At 38.7% G+C, this 22,048-nt stretch overlaps 1 protein-coding gene across 1 annotated transcript in view; it reads left to right on the top strand.

Moving 5' to 3' along the window:
• Nucleotides 1–6,672: 6,672 nt before the first annotated feature.
• The window catches only part of LOC110451819 (rho-related GTP-binding protein RhoE-like), a 32,336-nt gene continuing 16,960 nt past the window's right edge, over nucleotides 6,673–22,048 (top strand). Inside the window, exon 1 of the mRNA XM_021500016.1 lies at nucleotides 6,673–7,201. Within this exon, the coding sequence (XP_021355691.1) occupies nucleotides 7,064–7,201 (138 nt within the window). The 5' untranslated portion in view covers nucleotides 6,673–7,063. The remainder of the gene's footprint in view (nucleotides 7,202–22,048) is intronic.

The following is a 22,048-nucleotide window of genomic DNA, read 5'->3' as shown; positions in this document are numbered from 1 at the left end:
ATGAGTTCAATATATGACAATATCTACACCTTCCTGACTCTGTTTATCCCTCCTTACAATGTCGTCTACGTTGGCTGATTAAGGAAATCCAAATACTATTTTTATCTTGTTATAATGAGAGTCTCGTTATTTGGATGTCTTCAGTTAGCCATGCGTACTAATCTTAACACTATCACAATTGTCCAGTATTAAAATGTATATTACTCAGTGGTTTGGCAGACGAGAGAATGATCAGACAGCATCAATACTTATGTGTGTTTACCAACAGTTGTACTCGTATCAGCAGTGACGTGCTGACAACATGATATTGTGTTTATACACTAACACGTATTATCATAATCTGACAGGTGAAACAGACAGGTATAATAACTGGTGTTAAAACCTGACATGAGCAATTACCTGAAGCTCAATTCAACAAATCCAGGATTAAATACTGTAAGGGACGCCATTGTAAGTCATTGACAAGAACGTTACATAATAAAAACAAAGATTGTATTTGTTTTAGTTAAAGACAACAGATCTATATTGTGTAAGTGGCACACTTAGCGTTCGGCATGTCAGATACGGGAATGCAAAAATGTCCATGACACCAGACAAAAATGCCCATGACACCTGAAAAAAAACCCTGCAAAATTCTAATAAAAAGATGTTTTCACCATTATTTTTTCGTTTTAAGCATGATGCTGTTTTGTCGGATTACTTTAAACATTTTAATGTGTAAGTCTCTTAGGTGTTCATGGTTTTGCTTCATATTAATAAAAAAAATCATTGGACGTTAATTTAAATGGTATTTCAGGTCTGCATAAATTATTTTTTTCAATTTCGACATTTCAGTAAATATTTAATTTCACGAAAAAATCTTTGTACATATTGATGTTATCATCATAATTATGCAGAACAAAAACGCAAAGGACGTAATTGGGTAATAAATGTTGTATTATCAAAATTGTGGTAATTATTGTATTATGTGGAATACATGTATTTAATTTTGGGAAGTGTGAGTTAACCGTGTAATGTGTTGTAGTACGTATTGTGTGTATAGTGCTGTTGAGGAACGGTTGTTGTTTTATAATGTGTGGTAGCTTTTGTGTTTTGAAAGTAAATATCCACAAAGAGAACTTGTATACTGTTGTTAGGCAGGGTAAGGGTCGAAATCAGATTGAAGTATTTAAAAACTATTCTTACGAAATGAGACAGTGAGGGAAAGAGCTGGGATGGAATCGATCAGTATACCATCATAAGGAAAAGGAGATGGAAGTGGATAGGACATGTCCTGCGTATGGATAAGAACAAGCATGCCAGAATAGCATTAACATGGACACCGGACGGAAAACGTAAGAGACCGAAGGAGACATGGCATGGAGAGGAACTGTAGAGAGAGAGAGAGAGAGCGGAAATAGCTAGGTTTGAGATCATGGACGGACGCAAGCAGACCAGCAGAGGAAAGGACAGTATGAAGAGGACTCGTCCATGGCCCTATTCTCCACAGGGAGAGAAGGAAATAGTCATTCTTACGAACATATGTAATAAAATGCTATTTGAAAGGTTCGACAGGAGGGTTTGAGCAGCTTCGACCCAGGGTTTTATAGATAGATCGTTTCGACATTAAAGTCTTGTTGCCATCGCCATGTTCAACTAGAACTGTTCATTGTGGAAGGTACGGAAATAAAATACATCACAAGACATCGTTGACTGATCGCGTTATCACTTAAAAAGATATATGATGTGCCTGTATTATTATTTCCTTTATTTCCTCCAAAATTATAAGTTACAGAAATAAAGAACAATACACGTACAATTCGAACAATGTTGAAAGAAAAGAAAATGCATTCACGCTCATGGTCACACCCTTACATAGTGACACACACACGCTCATGGTCACACCCTTACATAGTGACACATGATCATGGTCATGGTCACACCCTAACATAGTGACACACACACGCTCATGGTCACACCCTTACATAGTGACACACACATGGTCACACCCTTACATAGTGACACACACACGCTCATGGTCACACCCTTACATAGTGACACACACACGCTCATGGTCACACCCTTACATAGTGACACACACACGCTCATGGTCACATCCTTACATAGTGACACGCACATGGTCACACCCTTACATAGTGACATACACATGGTCACACCCTTACATAGTGACACACACACGCACATGGTCACACCCTTACATAGAGACATACACACGCTCATGGTCACACCCCTACATAGTGACACACACACGCTCATGGGCACACCCTTACATAGTGACACACACACGGTCACACTCTTACATAGTGACATACACACGCTCATGGTAACACCCTTACATAGTGACACACACACGGTCACACTCTTACATAGTGACATACACACGCTCATGGGCACACCCTTACATAGTGACAAAAACATGATCACACACTTACATAGTGACACACACATGGTCACACCCTTACATAGGGACACACACACGCTCATGGTCACCCCCTTACATAGTGACCCACACATGGTCACGCCCTTACATAGTGACACGCACATGGTCATGGTCACACCCTTACATAGTGACACACAGATGGTCACACCCTTACATAGTGACATACGCTCATGGTCACACCCTTACATAGAGACACACACACGCTCATGGTCACACCCATATATAGTGACACACACACGCTCATGGTCACACACTTACATAGTGACACACACATGGTCACACCCTTACATAGGGACACACACACGCTCATGGTCACATCCTTACATAGTGACACGCTCATGGTCTCACCCTTACATAGTGACATACACATGGTCACCCCCTTACATAGTGACACTCACACGCTCATGGTCACATCCTTACATAGTGACACGCACATGGGCACACCCTTACATAGTGACACACACACGGTCACACTCTTACATAGTGACATACACACGCTCATGGTAACACCCTTACATAGTGACATACACACGCTCATGGGCACACCCTTACATAGTGACACACACACGGTCACACTCTTACATAGTGACATACACACGCTCATGGTAACACCCTTACATAGTGACACACACACGCACATGGTCACATCCTTACATAGTGACACGCTCATGGTCTCACCCTTACATAGTGACATACACATGGCCACACCCTTACATAGTGACACACACACACACATGGTCACACCCTTATATAGTGACACACACACGCTCATGGTCACTCCCTTACATAGTGACACACACATGGTCATACCCTTACATAGTGACATACACACGCTCATGGTAACACCCTTACATAGTGACACACACACGCACATGGTCACATCCTTACATAGTGACACGCACATGGGCACACCCTTACATAGTGACACACACACGGTCACACTCTTACATAGTGACATACACACGCTCATGGTAACACCCTTACATAGTGACACACACACGGTCACACTCTTACATAGTGACATACACACGCTCATGGTAACACCCTTACATAGTGACACAAACATGGTCACACCCTTACTTAGTGACAAAAACATGGTCACACCCTTACATAGTGCCACACGCTCATGGTCACACCCTTACATAGGGACACACACACGCTCATGGTCACCCCCTTACATAGTGACAAAAACATGGTCGCACCCTTACATAGTGACACACACACGCACATGGTCACATCCTTACATAGTGACACACACACGCTCATGGTTACACCCTTACATAGTGACACACACATGGGCACACCCTTACATAGTGACATACACACGCTCATGGTAACACCCTTACATAGTGACACACACACGGTCACACTCTTACATAGTGACATACACACGCTCATGGTAACACCCTTACATAGTGACATACACACGCTCATGGTAACACCCTTACATAGTGACACAAACATGGTCACACCCTTACTTAGTGACAAAAACATGGTCACACCCTTACATAGAGACATACACACGCTCATGGTCACACCCCTACATAGTGACACACACACGCTCATGGGCACACCCTTACATAGTGACAAAAACATGGCCCCCCCCTTACATAGTGACACACACATGGTCATACCCTTACATAGTGACATACACACGCTCATGGTCACACCCCTACATAGTGACACACACACGCTCATGGACACCCCCTTACATAGTGACACACACACGATCATGGTCACACCCTTACATAGTGACACACAGATGGTCACACCCTTACATAGTGACATACACAGGGTCACTCCCTTACATAGTGACACACACATGGTCACACCCTTTCATAGTGACACACACACTCTCATGGTCACACCCTTACATAGTGACACACGCTCCTGGTCACACCCTTACATAGTGACAAAAACATGGTCGCACCCTTACATAGTGACACACACACGCGCATGGTCACACCCTTACATAGTGACACACGCATGGTCACACCCTTACATAGGGACATACACACGCTCATGGTCACACCCTTACATAGTGACACACACATGCAGATGGACAGACACACACATACAAGAATAATAATAGTACACGCATCATACCATAAAGCACTATAAACACAACACAATGATAACGGTACTACAATTATTATACGGTGATAATTATGATGATTACAGCAGCCACAATGTCCCTGTAATCAGTACTACCCGCATTACCGGATGTGAAAACGTTTCACCCCTGTAAACATCAGTATAGATCATAGTAAAATATTTTAACAAATTGATAGCAAGCTGTCGGCCGATTTACTTTTCTCCAAATTTTAACACATTCGACCCCAATGACCATGACTATGGATCAAGGTAAGTCATTGGATATTATTACAGTCACTTGGTGTCAGCAAGTATTACTTCAGTTGTGATGACCATAGGCCTTATGGTTCTTTCGAAGAAGTGATTTAAACAAATCTATGACAAAGGATGACGGACATCGGATGCCAGACCAGCCATGCATGGCTTAAGTTCATTGGTACATGTACTTCGTGTCGGGAGAGAAGTCAACCGATATTAAAACAACAGTATATTTCGATCAAAACAAGCCGGAGTCATTCGAATCTTAAATAACCAAATCGACCTTCACTATGGGCCAAGGTCATATATTTGATAGCAAGCTACATTTCATATACCATTTCTTTGGATTTTAAAACATTTGTGACAATGAATGCGGGTGAAACGTGATTAATATTTACTGTATCAATAGTGTCTCCTTATCAGCAAGCAATATAATACATATCATGACTCTTGTCCCCATAGTCCATTCTAAGATATGATGACGATTGTGAATAAAATCATTTAGGTCTCGGATTCAATATATTATTTTCCCTCTGGTCGTATTCACATGATCCAGTCTGTTGCGAGGACAATTAAATAAATCTTGCATCGGAAGATGTATATGATGAATATCAACATTCAGTAACAAAACAAAACATGTTTGTTGACACCATCTACAAAGAAAAAAATAGAAGTCGTTGATAATATCAGGTTTATTTATTTTTTACCCCCACTCCTCAAAACTAGATAAATACATTCCATGTCATTAGATTATTTATTAGCTGATATAAAGCTAACCTGTTGTTCCGGCACGTCAACCTGACACCGGAACAGTAAAAAGGGCTTTACCTGTCGCGACACTCCTGTAGATCTTACCTATCCAGTGATTAGTAGCTGCAGGTAAGACAGGCTTCCGACATTTTATAGTAGAATTACAACATAACTATTTTTACAATAGGTTATTTATCATAGGTACAATCGGTGTCAGTGAAGTGTGAGAACACATGTTGGCCGCCAGGGGGAATTCTGAATGAAACCATCAACAGTGTGACAATAACCTAATGTTACTATCCGCTGTTTATAGAAGACAAGTTCACGATATAACTCATTATCAAATGGGCATTTTAGAAAGGTCATTCAACTGATTTGAAGATTTACACTCATAATTCTTAAATGTTCACCGGGGTCTTTAATAATAATAATAATATACAACATTTACATAGCGCCCATTAGAATTTGTAAAATCACTCTAAAGTGCTTTACAACATATGGATAATAGTATTAGTTACAACTGTTAAACAAAAAAGGCTTTCCATAACCATTATACGTTAAGCAAGAAAATAATCATCTCAATAATTATCGATATTATCGAATTTTACTTGAACGGTAAAAGCAGAAATATACTTTATATAAAATTATGTTTATTTTTTATTTATATTTTGCTAATACCGAGATTTTGATAAAAGTTGTAATAAACTTGATTGATTCCTATCCACGTGTGTGTAAATCATGTGTTAACTGTATTATGCCTTGACACCGACTAAGTGTACCCCTTATCACCAAGGTATTCGCCCCATTCACACCTTGTCAAACACTTATTGTAAGGTGTCTCATAATAAGACCGGATGAGGCCCTTTTTCAAATATAAAGCGACATCAGTAAACATCCTTTTAATTGAACTATTATAATTAACCTGTGAATAATCTCAGGTTTCGTTGAATGTCATCCTTAGTAGATGAATTTCTTTGGAGTAATTATGAAAGTGCGTGTTGGCTACAGTAGATTAGCTCAAAGCCAGAGTTAGAAAACCCTTCCTTTGGGCCTTTCTACAATTCAGCTCAATTGACCCGGTATGACCCGGAATCTGATTGGTCGAACCAGAATGACGGATCACATGACTGCAGTCATTCACATTTTTCTCACTAGGCCTAGCTAGCATTACTATTGTGAGCGAGCAGTGTGCTGTGATGATACGGACGGGTGACTGGTCGTTTTGTGAATGTGACGGGCGTGTGTGATTATAAGACTATCTAGTTACACAGGTGCAGCCCTGACTACCGAGTAAAAACCACTAATTATCTTACGCTATGTAAAGTTGTGGTCAGCCCGTGAAATGTGGGGGTAGAAGTATTCTGACAGCGCCCCGACACCACGTGGAGGATAGTCGTGAGCAGCTCTGAAGTTTATAAACACACTGCTACTTGAAGAAAGTGGTGTGAATTCTTAGTTTTGACAACTGTCCTTGGAACGTGGTATTTGTGAATATTTCTCTTTGGAATTAAGAGACCAGCTATGGGTCAAAACGGAGGGGAGACCGAGGCGGCGGCCTCTACAGTGACTGTGGTGAAATCCAAACTAGTGGTGGTAGGAGACTGTGGGTGTGGTAAAACTTCCCTCATCAAACGATACGTTCAGGGAGAGCACAAAGATGTAAGTATAACCATTAATGTCATAAAATATAAGTATCAGAATTACCGAGTTTAAAAATTGGTAATTTAAGCGACGAGTTAGTCAGAAATATTTGGGTCGTAATCACTATATTTACACACGGACTTAGGTAGATATCTTATTCTGTTATTTATATTGCTCGTACGAGTCATTTAGGGAGGGGGATAGTGTCCCGGTGTTGCCTTGGAGGGGGAGGAGGGAGGGGTTGTCTTGTATCACTCGTTCCGTCTTCAATTATACTTTTCCTTTGGCAACATTGACACGATGTGTGTGCTAGGCCAAGTAATGTAGATGTCGGTCATTATATTACAACATATACACCTGGGATCTAATAAATACATAAGTATTGTCGGCGATTCTCAATGGTTCCTTTATCTGAGAAACAAAATGTAAGACAATGATGCCATTAAAGTCTTAAGTATAACACACTGGTATCTACAGTTGATTTACGAGGTTCACGATACATACAACAAGTACACTAGGCGATATATGACAAATTCCACCGCTTATTATTGGTCCTTCCCAAATATAGCCCCCCCCCCCTCCCCAATTACACTGCTTTTCCTCCCCAACCCTTTCGCTTCCTCCTGCCCAATCCTCCCTAACGGATTCGGTCCGTCGACATATGGAGGTCGAAAAGTCGAGAAGTCAAACGGACAAAAACCACCCATTATAAAGAATTGGTAATTAAAACGACTTTGATCAGTTTCAATGGTATACTATGGCCGACTATATATACACTGCACTAGCCAGGCACTATCTACAGGTCATCAAATCTATGTCAACTGCAGGGTATTTATGTCTGACTCGAGACAATAGTACTATCTACATAGACCTATTGTAGCATAAAGCTGAATGATCGTCCCCAGTCATTTACATATCATATACACCAAGTCCGACCTGTAAAAAAGTATATAGGACAAGTAGACGGCCCCTACAGGTCTTCTTTTATATATTATAAGAATAAAATGCCACAATCGGTGTCTATATTAACGAGGTTTTGACACACGTAGAAGTTATAACTAATTGACAGTTAGTGGAACATTAAGGATACATTATACACTTCAAGATGTGCTAGTAAGTTAATGTGTTACAATTTACAAGCAATGTTAGAAATATATCATTTCAATTTTTATTTCCAATCTGCGATTCCTGAGCCGTATTTATCATCGACATTATATAGCACAACGTTTAGTGACGTACCTGGTATATACACATACTTACATCGTTTCACCAGAAGAACAATATTTATACAATGTCTGCATTAACCTGCTAGATTAAGTTGAACTGTTTGTGATAGGGATTACTATAGATTTAGTTTAATCAGTATTTGATAAAGCAAACGACCAATGGCCTGTTATGCGTAATTAGGTCCTTCTTTCCGACTGGACGTCCAGTGAGTTTATTATTTTGTAAATACTGTGTATGTTTCTTTGCCATGAACTTGCTTTGAAAGGTAAGACACGGCTCAACGCATTATTAGTCCAGAGTCTGAGAAAGCCGGAACCAGGGTGTATCGGTGATGTTTGCTTCCGGTTCCTGTGATTTGACTTTGATTATGAAAAGATTTTTGTGTGTCGTTTAAAGCCATTTTGCGGTTGTTAGCGTCCTACCTAAGTACCTGTGTCGGTAGACATACACACATGTATGTTACCTGTACAGCACAGGTATGCGTTCTCACCTGGTGACCTATATATAATCGCCTAGGAGTGGCGGACTTGCACATATTTGTCGGACATAAATACCTGATAAACGTTATGTAACGTACAAAAGTGACACTGTAAGTCTGTAGTACATTAACAGAAGTCCATAAAACGTGTAGACACATTATAGTATATACCTGCCAACAGTGAGTTCGTTATGGGTTCTTGTGTACATTATATCTCGCTGGTCAGTGTCGTCTGCCACGCCAAACCCTAGTTAATTTTAGCGTCAGCCCCTAGTGTTTATCTAACCCTTGGACGGTTAAGTTAACTTTCATGAGTATCGGGAGACTACATCTATACAAGTGTGGACTCAATGACATTTTTAAAAGTGTAAGACTTCTTTTGAAAAGTTTTATTACTCAATTTTTAATCGCGTTGTGCAACATCAGTCACACGGTAACAAGGCGTACGTAAAATGGTTTAATAGTACGAGAGTGAACACAAGTCGTATGTCGATATAACGATATAATTAGCACCACTGACACCCTCAATTTCACAAGTTAATCAGATTGGAATAAACACTTGTGGAATGTATATAATCACAAAACATGTAAAGCTTTATGAAATCCACAAATCTACACAAATATAGGTGCAGGGAAAACCACGGGAGACATTCTTTGTAAAATTAAAAAAAAAATGGAACATGGGAGGTATTTTTTCGTTCTGAGGAGTCCAGGGCCATTAGCCCCTTCCAGGATTATCCCTTTCATGTTGTGCAATTTACCAAACCGGATTTTTTTTAATCTATAATGCTTTTCTTCTGTTGATGATGCTGTTTATTATACACCTGTTATGTTAAAATACGTAACCCCGATNCCCCCAATCTCCTCAGCCAGGCTGTCCATGTGAATCAAGACTTTTGACACTTTCCGTTATCAGAAAATGCAGAATTATTGCGATAATTTAATTATCCAATTAGGTAAGCTAAATATACTTCTACATACTACGGTAACATCATCACGTGACGCGTCATTACCTATCTCGGTCTGCACGTGGTCGTTAGTGACTCAGGATAGCAGTAATTAGTATTTACTTTGTGTATGTGAAGGGAGTCTTTAGAAGTAACGACAGTGAGCGAATTGTCGTGGGAGATGTAAACGACATGGCTTTGAGAATTGAATTAAAATTAATGAGACGCAGATTTTACTTTTAATTAATTATTAAACGTGTCTGGAAAAAAAATCATTGCAAAATAAGTACTCGTATCACAAGAAATGAAAACAGTATTAATTTATGCTTCTTTCGTATCTTATTATTCCGGAGTTATGAACCGTGGTTTACTTGGGATAACGAGTTGGATTATTTTCACTTTTTGTTTATGAAGAACCTGTGGTGTCCAAATAGTTATGAATAACATTCTCTGTTAAAGCATACCGTCTAACACAGTTAAATCTTTCCATAATTAAAGCTTGTTTATGAATTTCGCTGGTAAATTGAATTTTGAAGAAGGAATGTTGAAACTAAGTCACTCTTAAATTATTAATTTATATGTTAATGAACGATGNGGGAACGGTTTCTGGACAGGAATGCATGTGCACAGATAAGACCCACTAGGGTATCACGTCATCGTGTGATTACGTTACAGACGAAACTGACTCGGAACATCTTCACGGGCCTTCGCCGTATGTAATTAGTGGAAGCTCTTGACCACAGTCACACGTGTCTCCCCCTCCAGCACTGTTGTCTCATCCACAGCACTCCCAGAAATCGAGTAGGAAGGTATTGAAGTATGGAGTCGGAGAAAAACATCGCGGGAAATAATTGAGGGGATATCATTGTGACTGAGTATAGACTGTAGTCCTAGTTTTGTTGCCCCCTCCCCCCTGCTATTTATACTAAACTTGAAGAAAAATAAGCATATTATATTATTAGATACCTATTATGTTTATGATAAAAGATAATTCTGAATTATTTATAGTTATTAGTTGCGTATCAAATAATGGTTTCAGTCCGTTGTCTGGGCGGCGATGGTGTTAGATATTCAACATAGAAATGCTCAACTTACTTCATTATGTAACACAGCGTAGCGAGCTTATTAGTATCCCCTTTATGATCATGACCGCTGGTTATATAACGTCTCGATTCCAGGCAAGATCAAAGACGCGAGTGTGTACGAAATTTAGCACTGTCAAATGTATATTTTGGCATATGTATATGTATGTTTCATTGTTGCATTAGTTGCACCTATTCCCCTGTACCGGTTGCGAGTTATTGCATTCTTCGGTCTAAACTCGTGTATGCTCAAAGCACATATGTCTTGCCAGTTGGCCTATTCGACATCAGTTTTAGGTGCGTCTGACCAGGAAAACTAACCTTATTATAATCTAACTTATGCTTTTATAAAAACTTGATAAAGATTTGAATTGAAAGTTGAACTTTAATTGAAGTTTTGATTAAATTCTTTAATAAGGCGTTATCCTAGCCGACACTGCCTTGACAGTATTCTGTAGTTTAAGATATTGTAATTTCGACAATATGTACACTGTAAATAACGTTATAATCTCCAAAGTATGGCATTCAAATCTCACGATATCGTTCTGGGCGTTTTTTGGACCATATTTTTTATACTTTGCGGGGGAGAGTTTCTGTAGTGGCTTGAATTTTAAATTTGACAACTTATCAGCGACAGCTTTTAACGGTAATGTGGACCACGGAATTTCTATTTACTGTCCAGACCTCAATGTGTACTGCTCCAGTATCTGAATTGTTAGGGCTGTATTTGATTTTCAGACTGGCGTTGTACACTGTGTACTGAGGCTGGTTTTAGAATTTAAAGGGTACCGACTAGACCCATGTATGAGTATTAAATGTTTGGTCGTTTACTCGAATGTTGTAAACGTTCGGCGCGATGTTTAGGGCATTTTAGTTTTCTTTACTTGTATTGTCTGAAATAATCCACTACATCATTGTACGGTAAGGTTTTCATGTTGGTGCTAATTGTTCAGGACAGTCTCGTTTCTTTTCGTTTTGTCAGTTTAAAGTTATATTTATCATAAATTGTGAGTCGAAATTTGGTTAAAAATCTTTTCATTTTGTACCGGACTTTCTATATCGGACAAGTTAGAAACATTCTAGACTCCAGTGATCCCAGATAAAGACACACCGAGTACAGTCGGAGAAGAATTTGTTTACGAATGCAGTGCGTACGACGCTGAAGATATTGATTTCTTCACATCTTAAAAGTCTACCAAATTCTTAAGCAAATAAAAACTATTGTATGTGTAGATAAACAACTCATTAAATAGTCTTTGTCTTGGTAGGTTTTGTTTGTGATGTGTATGGAGAGAAACATCAAACCTGTTTAGTTGTGAGATGAACACGAGATCGAGCCTGGCGGCGGCGAGTGTCTGATTCTCCTGTCGGATCGCTATCTACACACGCTTCAACAGCGGCTCCATTTGGAGATTTTACAAGTTTTTGTCGTTAAAAAAATTTGGCAGACTTCTTGCTCAGCTGAAGAATTCTCTAAATAGTTTTGTCAATAAAAATCCAGAACATACGAAGGAAATGTAACGAATGATTTGCTACGATTTAGGTCACAACATAAAATCGATTAAGGCAATTCTCTTCTGATTGTTGAAAGAGGAAATCATTAATCTTATAGAACACAAAATATGCCAATGCGATGTAATGTGACGGACGGTAAACACAGGTTCGAAATGATACTAGCAGCAAATATATCTGTGTAAGAAATCCAAAACCATGATTCTTGAACGAAGTAACGTATGTATGCTAAAACAAAATATCGGCATTCTTGAAGATTATGCGAGACGACATGACCCATATTTTCCTCTTTATCGCTGAAATCTGAACACAAAATCAACTGTTAATGGGTTAGATTGTATCGTTAACAGGTCGGAGTCCGATTTCCCTGACAAAAGAGATTGCTGAAAAGTTCCGGACTTTCTCCCTCCCTCTTGTTAGATCTGGCGTCAAATCTGATAGAGAGTGATGTGCTATTGTGTTTAGCGTACGGGTTTTATCGTAACGTGTGTCAGCTTACTCAACTGTTGTGTCATCATAATGACTTCTATCGTGAAATTCATTTCACCAAACCTTTATCGATGAATGAACAGTATGAAATATTACGACCTTATGAAGATAAATATACATTAACAGTATATATATATATATATATATATCTCCGAAATTCTATATTTACACAAATTGCTTTCTGGACGTGGAAAGATTAAGTTTGATAGCAACCCCTGGGCAAATCTCACGGGATCTCGTCAGAGCGGGGACCGATTGTTGATAAAATCCGGAATCCTCACCGAACCGAATACGACTGGTGCGCTTTTGTCACGATGACCTTCTAAACGTCACGGAAGCTCGTGTAGTCAGTTCTATTATTAAAAAAAATTCCATATATTTTCTACACGTTTTTATGGCTTATAACCTCAATTCGGTTGTGGTACCTGTATACATTGTATATGAGTTCAGTTACCTGTATACATGTGTCACCTGTGTATAAAGGTTACCTGTATATATTGATTAGCTGTACAGTATGATTACCAAATTCAAATATCAATAATTTATTTGAGTCTCTACTCCCCCCCCCCTCCCCCTCATCATACAAGTTTCATTCTTATTTACTGTATATGCAATTATGCCCAGCTAAACACATGCTTATAAGACATTTTTTAACTACAGATCTTTATGGTAAATTATACCTGTATTACCTGTGTACAGGTGATAAAGGATTGGCCGACGTAACATTTAGTTATTAGAACTCCAAGAAAACGTTTGCTTTTTTTTTTATTTGGTCGAATTATGAATGAACCCGGCGAAATGTAACCACAAGGCATGTGATACACCTACACAACCATACAGCTGACTGACGTGTCCCGACAGGCCTGGTATAGGTGGAAATCTCTAATGAACTATAAATAGACATCACGCAACTTACAGTGAGAATTTCTTATGTCTGTGTTTGGGTAATGATGCGAGATAGCCTGAATTTCCATAGGGCTCTGTTTATACATGGTGACCTATATATTACCTACATATTTCATACCTTGACTTGATATATTTTAAACTAGGTATCCTCGGGGAACATTTGGTTAAATGTGTGCCGTGCTTTTAAATATTATTAACGTAGATATATATATAAAGAAGATAGCGCATCAGTCAATGCATGGGGAACAGGGAATGTGCCGTAAACGTTATCTTTTATCTTTTAACAGAGACGTATAGAACCATGTCTTTTTTTTTTAAATGATGAGGATAACTGATATCATTTAATTCCAATATATTATTTGCTGCTTTTGATACTTTCATGCTCTAATAATCGAATAAAACACGTTTTATAATTTTCTTTAGCAGTGAGAAATTGTAATATATGTCCCTTTGGGATTTGTTTGCTTAGTATTGAATAATTCGACAAGGAAACTAACCCATGCCTTCATTTGCTTGGTATTTGGGTGTTCAACAAGGAAACGAACTTTCCCCTTCATTATGGCATTAGTATGGGTGTTAAACAAGGAGATGCACAACTACCATTGCTCTGGTAGAACAAGGAAACAGAAGATTGCTTTGCTGGTTTGGTATGAGGCCAAGGACTTAAAGCATCGTCATAAGTATGAGACAAGACAGACTGATTTTTCACTTCTGGATTTGAGGGAGTGAGACAAGGCGACGTACCGCTACCATCCCTTTTCTATATGGGTGCTAGGCACACGGATACTGGTGTTGATATGAACAATCCACTAACCTACAAAATTAAATACTTTTACTGAAATCAAGTTTTATGATGACCCACAGTTCTTGCAGAAAACGGGCCTAGTCCCTTGAACTGAAAACTGCAGGTTTGCGGAATGCACAATAATGTTGCATAGCCGCCCACTTCATCATTTGACGTGTTTTATTTGTGATTCGATCCTTTTAATGTTTGGCTGAAAAACGTAATAAATTTGATTGATTATCTTATAGAGTTCCACAGCAACAGGTCTGTCCATTACTGGACAGTTAGCGTCGCGTGTCGGCGTTATTGTGAGAATAGAGTAGCGCAATGGCTCGGCTACCATTTTAATTAGTTTTGGATCATTTGGAATTTCTATTTAATCTCGGCCATATATACATTAGGGTGAAAGAATGTTGACTGTTACGTCATAACAGAATTCAATATTGATCTCCAGCTATGAAAGCATTCAGAGTATCTCTAGACATTAACTCAAAAGTGATATGAAAACCGAACAAAATCCACGACCCTTCCTTCGAACATCCCTTTTATCGTCCTTTTATCATATACATAATTATATATATAACTGGAATTTAAGTGCAATTTCCTTTTTTTTTTTTTTTTTTTTATGAAAACCCAATAAATGTAAAAGTATCTTATTTATTTCTATTCTGTCAAGATTGTGAACATTAACGTGAGTTAGTAGGAGGTTTTACTAGTCGTGTCGAGGTAAGACGTGTGTTTAACACAGCCTGGCTCGGGAACGTACTTTACATTTGAAAGTGAAGACGAAAGTTTATCAGCGGTAATGAAGTGTTTATCAGCAGAAAGCGAAACCCGAGAGTACACAGGTCATGTCCACATTATTTACAACACAATATCGGAGGATTTTATCTGTTAACCCTGTAGTAACAAGGGCAAATACAGGTCATACATATTAACATGTATAATGTTCCGGACATATGTTTCTGTAAGCCTTTAGTAAAAGGGGCAATGCACATGTATAATGTTTTCTAAAAAGCTAACGCTGTGTTTAAAGACAATAACAATGTCTTTAAAATTACCTCCAAAATGTGATGAGTGCATGCATGCTTATTTTGTTTTGTGAACACTTGCTACAGACAGATACTCTATACAGTATGTACCCTATACAGTATGGCCTTTGTTCAGACTGTTCAGACACTTCTGTGTGCTGTGTCTAGAGCACACAGAAAGTATGCTTCCAGGTTTTCATTTTTACGAGATTCGCAATCAGATTATGTAATCCATCTCGCACAATCTCGTTTCCGTCATTTTCCTTATCGCAAGTTGAAACGCTCAGGTGATCCAGATTTAATTCGGTTACATCACGTCTCATCATGATGCTTCAGACATTTATTCCACGAGTTTGATAAATTTATCACAATTTAATTAACTTGATGCCAACGGTAGAATAGATATTCTCTAAATTTCAATTCCGTCGAAGCTATTTAATTACCTAATCATGATAATCCAGAAGTGGGGCAGTCTTCGCGCCCTTCAGAGGGATATCTCGAAGACTCGGCGAATGGAACTTATCTGTCAAGTCCATCTCTTGTTTAACAGCTCTTAAAAAGTCTTTTGGTCACATTAAGATGTTACATTTGATTTAAATAGTATTCTTAATACTACGTACTATTGAAACTCGTGTGAATGTATTTAATTTTCGATAAAACTTATTTGCCTGGTTTTTATGAAAATGTAATTAGATGCATGGCATTAAATCCATATTTGAATATTAACAACATATATTTACTAGGCAACATTATGTATTTTCCATGGTTACACCTTCATTAATGGATGATTTCGCTTCTTTGTTACGTGTCAGCAAATGTAGTTATTTTGTTCTTTCATATACTTTGACAAACCAACTAAACACATACAATACTTGTTTCTCCAGTGTGAGCTCATGCCCAGTACGAGTTGGATATCTATGACTACTTTCACTAAGTGGAGGGACGCGATAAAAAGACTGCACCTAGAATCAGCTGGCAATTATCGGCAAATTAAAGGTTCACTTCCCCCTCTACCGTGGGAAGACGGTTTGGGGGTCAGTGTTACCGTGGTCGGGACTCTTTGTGTGATTTTTCTACAGCCAATAATGCTTTACACACTCGGCAGATCATGGGACTTGAGAGCGGTTTCAGAAATAAAGAAAAATAGGTCTGATAATTATTTCGGCCGGACCTCTAGACTCTTTACAAGCACTTCCGGTTCGGTCATATACACGCACTAGGTAGTTTGAGCTTGTTTGTCCAGACACTTTTGTTCCCGCTAAATATGTCACTGCCTCAGCATGTTTATAACAAAAAGACAACCAGGCATTGACATTTGTTAAACATTCTCTGAACTGAATAATATTTCAGTGTTCATTCAAATGTTTTTATAAAATGTATTCGCCAAACGTGTTTAGTCAGGTAGGTTATTCAGTTGGTTGATATTTAGTCTAATTAGTTAATGAAATGGTTTGTAGTGAAGTTAACGAGTCCAGTATTTTGTTTAGTTAATTTGTTTAAACTGAGATAGCAGATTACTTTTATGGTCCTAATGAGAGAAAGAGAACACAAGAAAATATCCGGGTAAACAGGACCTTCGTATTAACCTGCTCCTTCCGACAGACACTTCTTCATAGCGGACATTTAGGACAGACAGTTAATGGCATTGGACTGTGTTTTTGTTTTTAAAGTAACAACAAACATATTACGTCATATTGATGACGTCAAAATAAACATTCTGTTTGGGTATTAAGTTATACTCATCGAGAGCCAGGTACATATAAACACGTGATATTTCTGGCAGACCCATACGGTTAGTTGTCATTAAATGTATTTGACACTTGGATTGCGCTCAATGGCGGTTTGGTTATCGGGTTATCTCCCCTGGTAGTATCAAGCACAAGCCCCGGGATATTAAATGGTGGTGAAAAGTTTTTCGAATAGAGAAGATAAAAACGTCGTCACAAGTCCTCAGGTCACAGCAAATATTTACATGTCGCATCGTTTCATGTGCTTCTCCCTAAAGACTCTAGCCATTAGTGTCCGATTACGCAATGACCCAGGAGGTGATTCAAAGTGGTTCTTACAATATTTTCATCCTGTGTGTGTACTCAATTTCAGAATTGAATTTTTTAGGGTCATGTCATGCCATTTACTCCTTCATAAAATGTGCACCCAAACACAGTATCGTCGTGTCGCATGGTTACCGTGTCGGCTCCGTTATGTGCGATGTACGTGCAATCTATTCACCATTACACGCGCACAAGGGTGGATAGCTTGCTTCCTCTGATAAAACTATTGGGCATGGGTTCCAGTCACAGCGGGACAATGCACCAGACGAGCGGTGTTTTATAGCGCAATATGCGCACGTAGGGCATTTTTGAAAAGTGCGTGTATAAAAATCATAATTTATCAAAATTGCAACGAACGAAACTACCAGGTAATCTTAATGGCCGTGTTATACCGGCGATCAGCACGACCGTGTGCTACAGGTTATCAAAACGGCCATGATACCGGTAATCAACACGACCGTAGGATACCGTTCGATACAGCATTGGCTGGACAGCATACTCTGCACACCGGCCACACAGCACATTTAACATTACTGCACACCGGTCACACTGCATATTACTGCACACCGGTTACACTGCATATTACTGCACACCGATTACACTGCATATTACTGCACACCGGCCACACAGCATATTACTACTGCACACCGGTCACACTGCATATTGCTGCACATCGATTACACTGCATATTGCTGCACACCGGTCACACTGCATATTACTGCACACCGGTCACACAGCATATTACTGCACACCGGTCACACTGCATATTACTTGCTATACGACACATTACTGAGCAATTGTATAGCTGATGCACACTCGGCGCACTGCACGCGCGCACTTACCATATAATGCTTATTTATTGTATTTTCACTAGGAACAATACTCTGTTTACTGTTACATTACTTCAGACGTTAACGAAACACGTGGTTTTGTGTATACACGCAGCGAAATAAAGTTAAAATTGTTTATCAGATTTAACTGTAAATCTGAAATATGCATAACAACAGGTAGACGCGGAAAAGCACTTATCCCCACCCAAGATCTAGAATATATATATAACCCATTTTGTGTTCTAACAGCTGTGTAGTGGATACAGTGGTAAACTGGCATCAAGGTGGAAAGTGTCTGCACGTTATCACCCGACTCATCGACATATTGGAAATTTATAAATTCGTTTTTATCTCGGAATCCCCGAAAGAAGTCTGATGGTGTGATCAGTTGTTACCATGCACTCAGATATAAATACCTTCCCGAGTCGTGTTAGCATCAACTACACACACCCGCTTTATAACGTGAGGATTTCACATAAAATGCGCTCATTATTTTCGTAAATATTGTTAGTTTTGCAAACCATGATGTGGACATTTAAATCACGTACAAAAATAAGGAAAATAATTTTTTCATGAAGAGGATTACAGGTGTTTAAGCTGTCAGTACTATACGAACCTAGTTTATTTAAACAGTGATTCATCATGCTCCTCCTGCCCCCCTAGAGGCGATAACGGGCACAAAAATACCGCGGAGAAAATCCTACAGCATGTATAGGAGGACATTCCTGCAAGTTGTTGGCAAAATGTCACGTGCAACTGAAAAATGAAAAATATCCTTGTAATCTTATAATTATATGAAAAAAATATTATCGTCTATATGACATTTATATGAGAGTACCGTCTAGACTGGGACTCCGGGGCATACTGCACTCCAAACATCATCATAGTGCAAGCAGCACGCGCGATTAACTGGCATATATATATATATTTCAGTTGTGTTAATAGCAAAACCTTAATAGACATACCATTCGATTTCGCATACTCATAAATAAGTGTAAACAGTTTGGCGTATATTGGTCTGGATTTAGTTCCCCCTCCTGATACATTTGGACCCCACAATTTATAAAGGTCTTAACGTGCATACACCAAGTGTGGCGTAAATATGACACAAAATAAGTGAATTCATGATGACGTGTCTCCCGACTTATTTGCAATGCAGTGCTTTTGGAGGTTGAATTATGATTTCACATCACAAAACTGTTGACCTGATTAAACATCTCGTGTATTAGGCTCTGTGACAATTTAATTGTAATAATTGCTTTTTCACGCACATGCTTCTACAGGTATCCGGTTGTCGATCGCTGAATTTAGTGCACGCTTCTGTTCCGGGACAGGTTTCCGGAAATACATCGGTAACTTGCGTACAAGACAGGTCACCGGAAGTACATCGCTAACTTACGTACAAGACAGGTCACCGGAAGTACATCGCTAACTCGCTAACTTACGTACAAGACAGGTCACCGGAAGTACATCGCTAACTAACGTACAAGACAGGTGACCTGTCGCCGTAGGCACATCGCTTAATTGAAATCCCAATTCAGATATATGCCTCATTTAACGATCATGTTGCAATGCAGGTCATGAAATGCATCTAAATACTGTCAAATTTGTTCATTTCGTATATAAACTAAAACGAGAATTACGCGACTCCCAAATTGGTGATGGCTTCATTGAGGAACGATCTGAATAAATGCCAGGGGTTGGAACAATTTTTCTTGGAAAGATGTTTATTTCCGATTGGCAAGCTCTAGAATCAATTTCCATGCTATACCACGTCTTCAGGGACAGTTCATCGGATATTTAAATCTGCGATTCATTTCCAGGAATGGTAGGTGTACCTGCCATCCCTGTTTTGTACAGTTAACTGTTCTCAGCTATGGGACACGCGAGTCTACTTCTATATGTAGGGGTATGACCCAGTCGGGCATATTGACATTTTCCCAAAAATATTACGAATTCTTATCAGAACGTGGAGGGTAGTAAATTTGATAATGTAAATTTGAACATCGTGTTTTGCTAGTTTTAATTGTAATTTATTTTGAAAGCGTTTCCATAGGAACCCTTACCAAGGAAATCTCCAAATTTGTCCTGTCGTGCAATTTGATTATGCAAATATGTAGAACAAGGCTATTCGATTTTCCGGTATGAATTTGATTTGAAAGAAAGCTGCAAACGATTGCAGAATATTTAAGTTTGACAAAATTGTTATTTTGCATTTTTATTTTGAAGGTATTCGTGAGTTTATTTGAATGAAAATGACATGTTTCATGGTTGACAGACAAAGTAAAGATAAAGAAATAAGAAAGGGTATTTGTTCATGCCGTTGCTATGGCAACCATTTTGAAATGAAAGGCGGTTTTACATTGATATCATGACAAGATTGTAGTGCGTGCTTTATGGGAAGGCGATTATGATGCTTTTATGGGCCGATTTTCAATGATTTGACATCTCAGAGGTGATGCTATATAATCAACGTCAGACTTGAGGAAAGCTGGTATATAATGGATAATGTTATGTATTAACTTGTCAGTTAATCGCTATGGTATGACCCGTATATTCACGTTGGTGAATACTGGTCTAGAATCAGGTTTGCTTTTCTCAAAGAATCGATAATGTTCTATTTATTCAGACAACATGGAACCGAAATGGTTGGTTTTATATCCCACGACAAGCTCTGAGTCTGCTATAACCCGGGCTAAATTAAAAGTGACAGTCTTCTTCGGTGAAAATTAACATGTCAGAATAGATTACTGTGATACTGTCTGTACAAACTGTACTGGCTATAACGACCAGCAACAACTCATCGCTACCTAACTATATTGCTATATTACAGAATATATATATATATTCTATACGATATTCGTCCTTTGATCACATCATCAGAACCTTTTAACAACTTGCTACCAATTCAGCTGCTGAAGTGCTCATGGTTGCCGTAGTGGATAGTTTAGAAGTTTAGGTGCTGCACCTTGATGACGTCACGGCCCAATTCCGGTATCTATCTGTGTGTAAGGCAGTAGGCCAATACTAAGTGAGAAATGTGGAGATGTTTATTGATACAACCACTCACTGTTATCATATGGCGCTGACATTTAGACGCATCCCAAACCCGCGAGGCCAACTTGTGGCGAGTTGACTAATAGTGTTCGTCAGTGAAATCAAAACCATCTGTCGGTCTTCGTGAGTAACACTGGACATTCACGAGAAATGGTCGAATTAATTTTGAATTTAGATAACGATTTACGCGCAAGTTATTTTATATATAGTCCTCAATATTAAAAGATAGCGACGGCATTGTGTCGGGTCATTTTTTACTTCACGAATAATATGCACTGAATGAGTTTTCATTTTATGAGATTTATTAAACAAGACTTCGATTTATCAAGTTAATACAAATGCTTCGGGAATTTTTTCAAACTTAAATGATATTTTGAATGAATACAAGACTCTTTTAACATTGTCATCGTCATCGCAAAAATATGAGTTTTCTCCGACCATCTTGACTGCATTTCTATTATCAGTATGACG

The sequence above is a fragment of the Mizuhopecten yessoensis genome, unplaced genomic scaffold (genome assembly GCF_002113885.1).
Source record: "Mizuhopecten yessoensis strain PY_sf001 unplaced genomic scaffold, ASM211388v2 scaffold6211, whole genome shotgun sequence".
Classification (NCBI taxonomy): Eukaryota; Metazoa; Mollusca; class Bivalvia; order Pectinida; family Pectinidae; genus Mizuhopecten; species Mizuhopecten yessoensis.
This window is presented reverse-complemented; position numbering and strand designations above follow the sequence as displayed.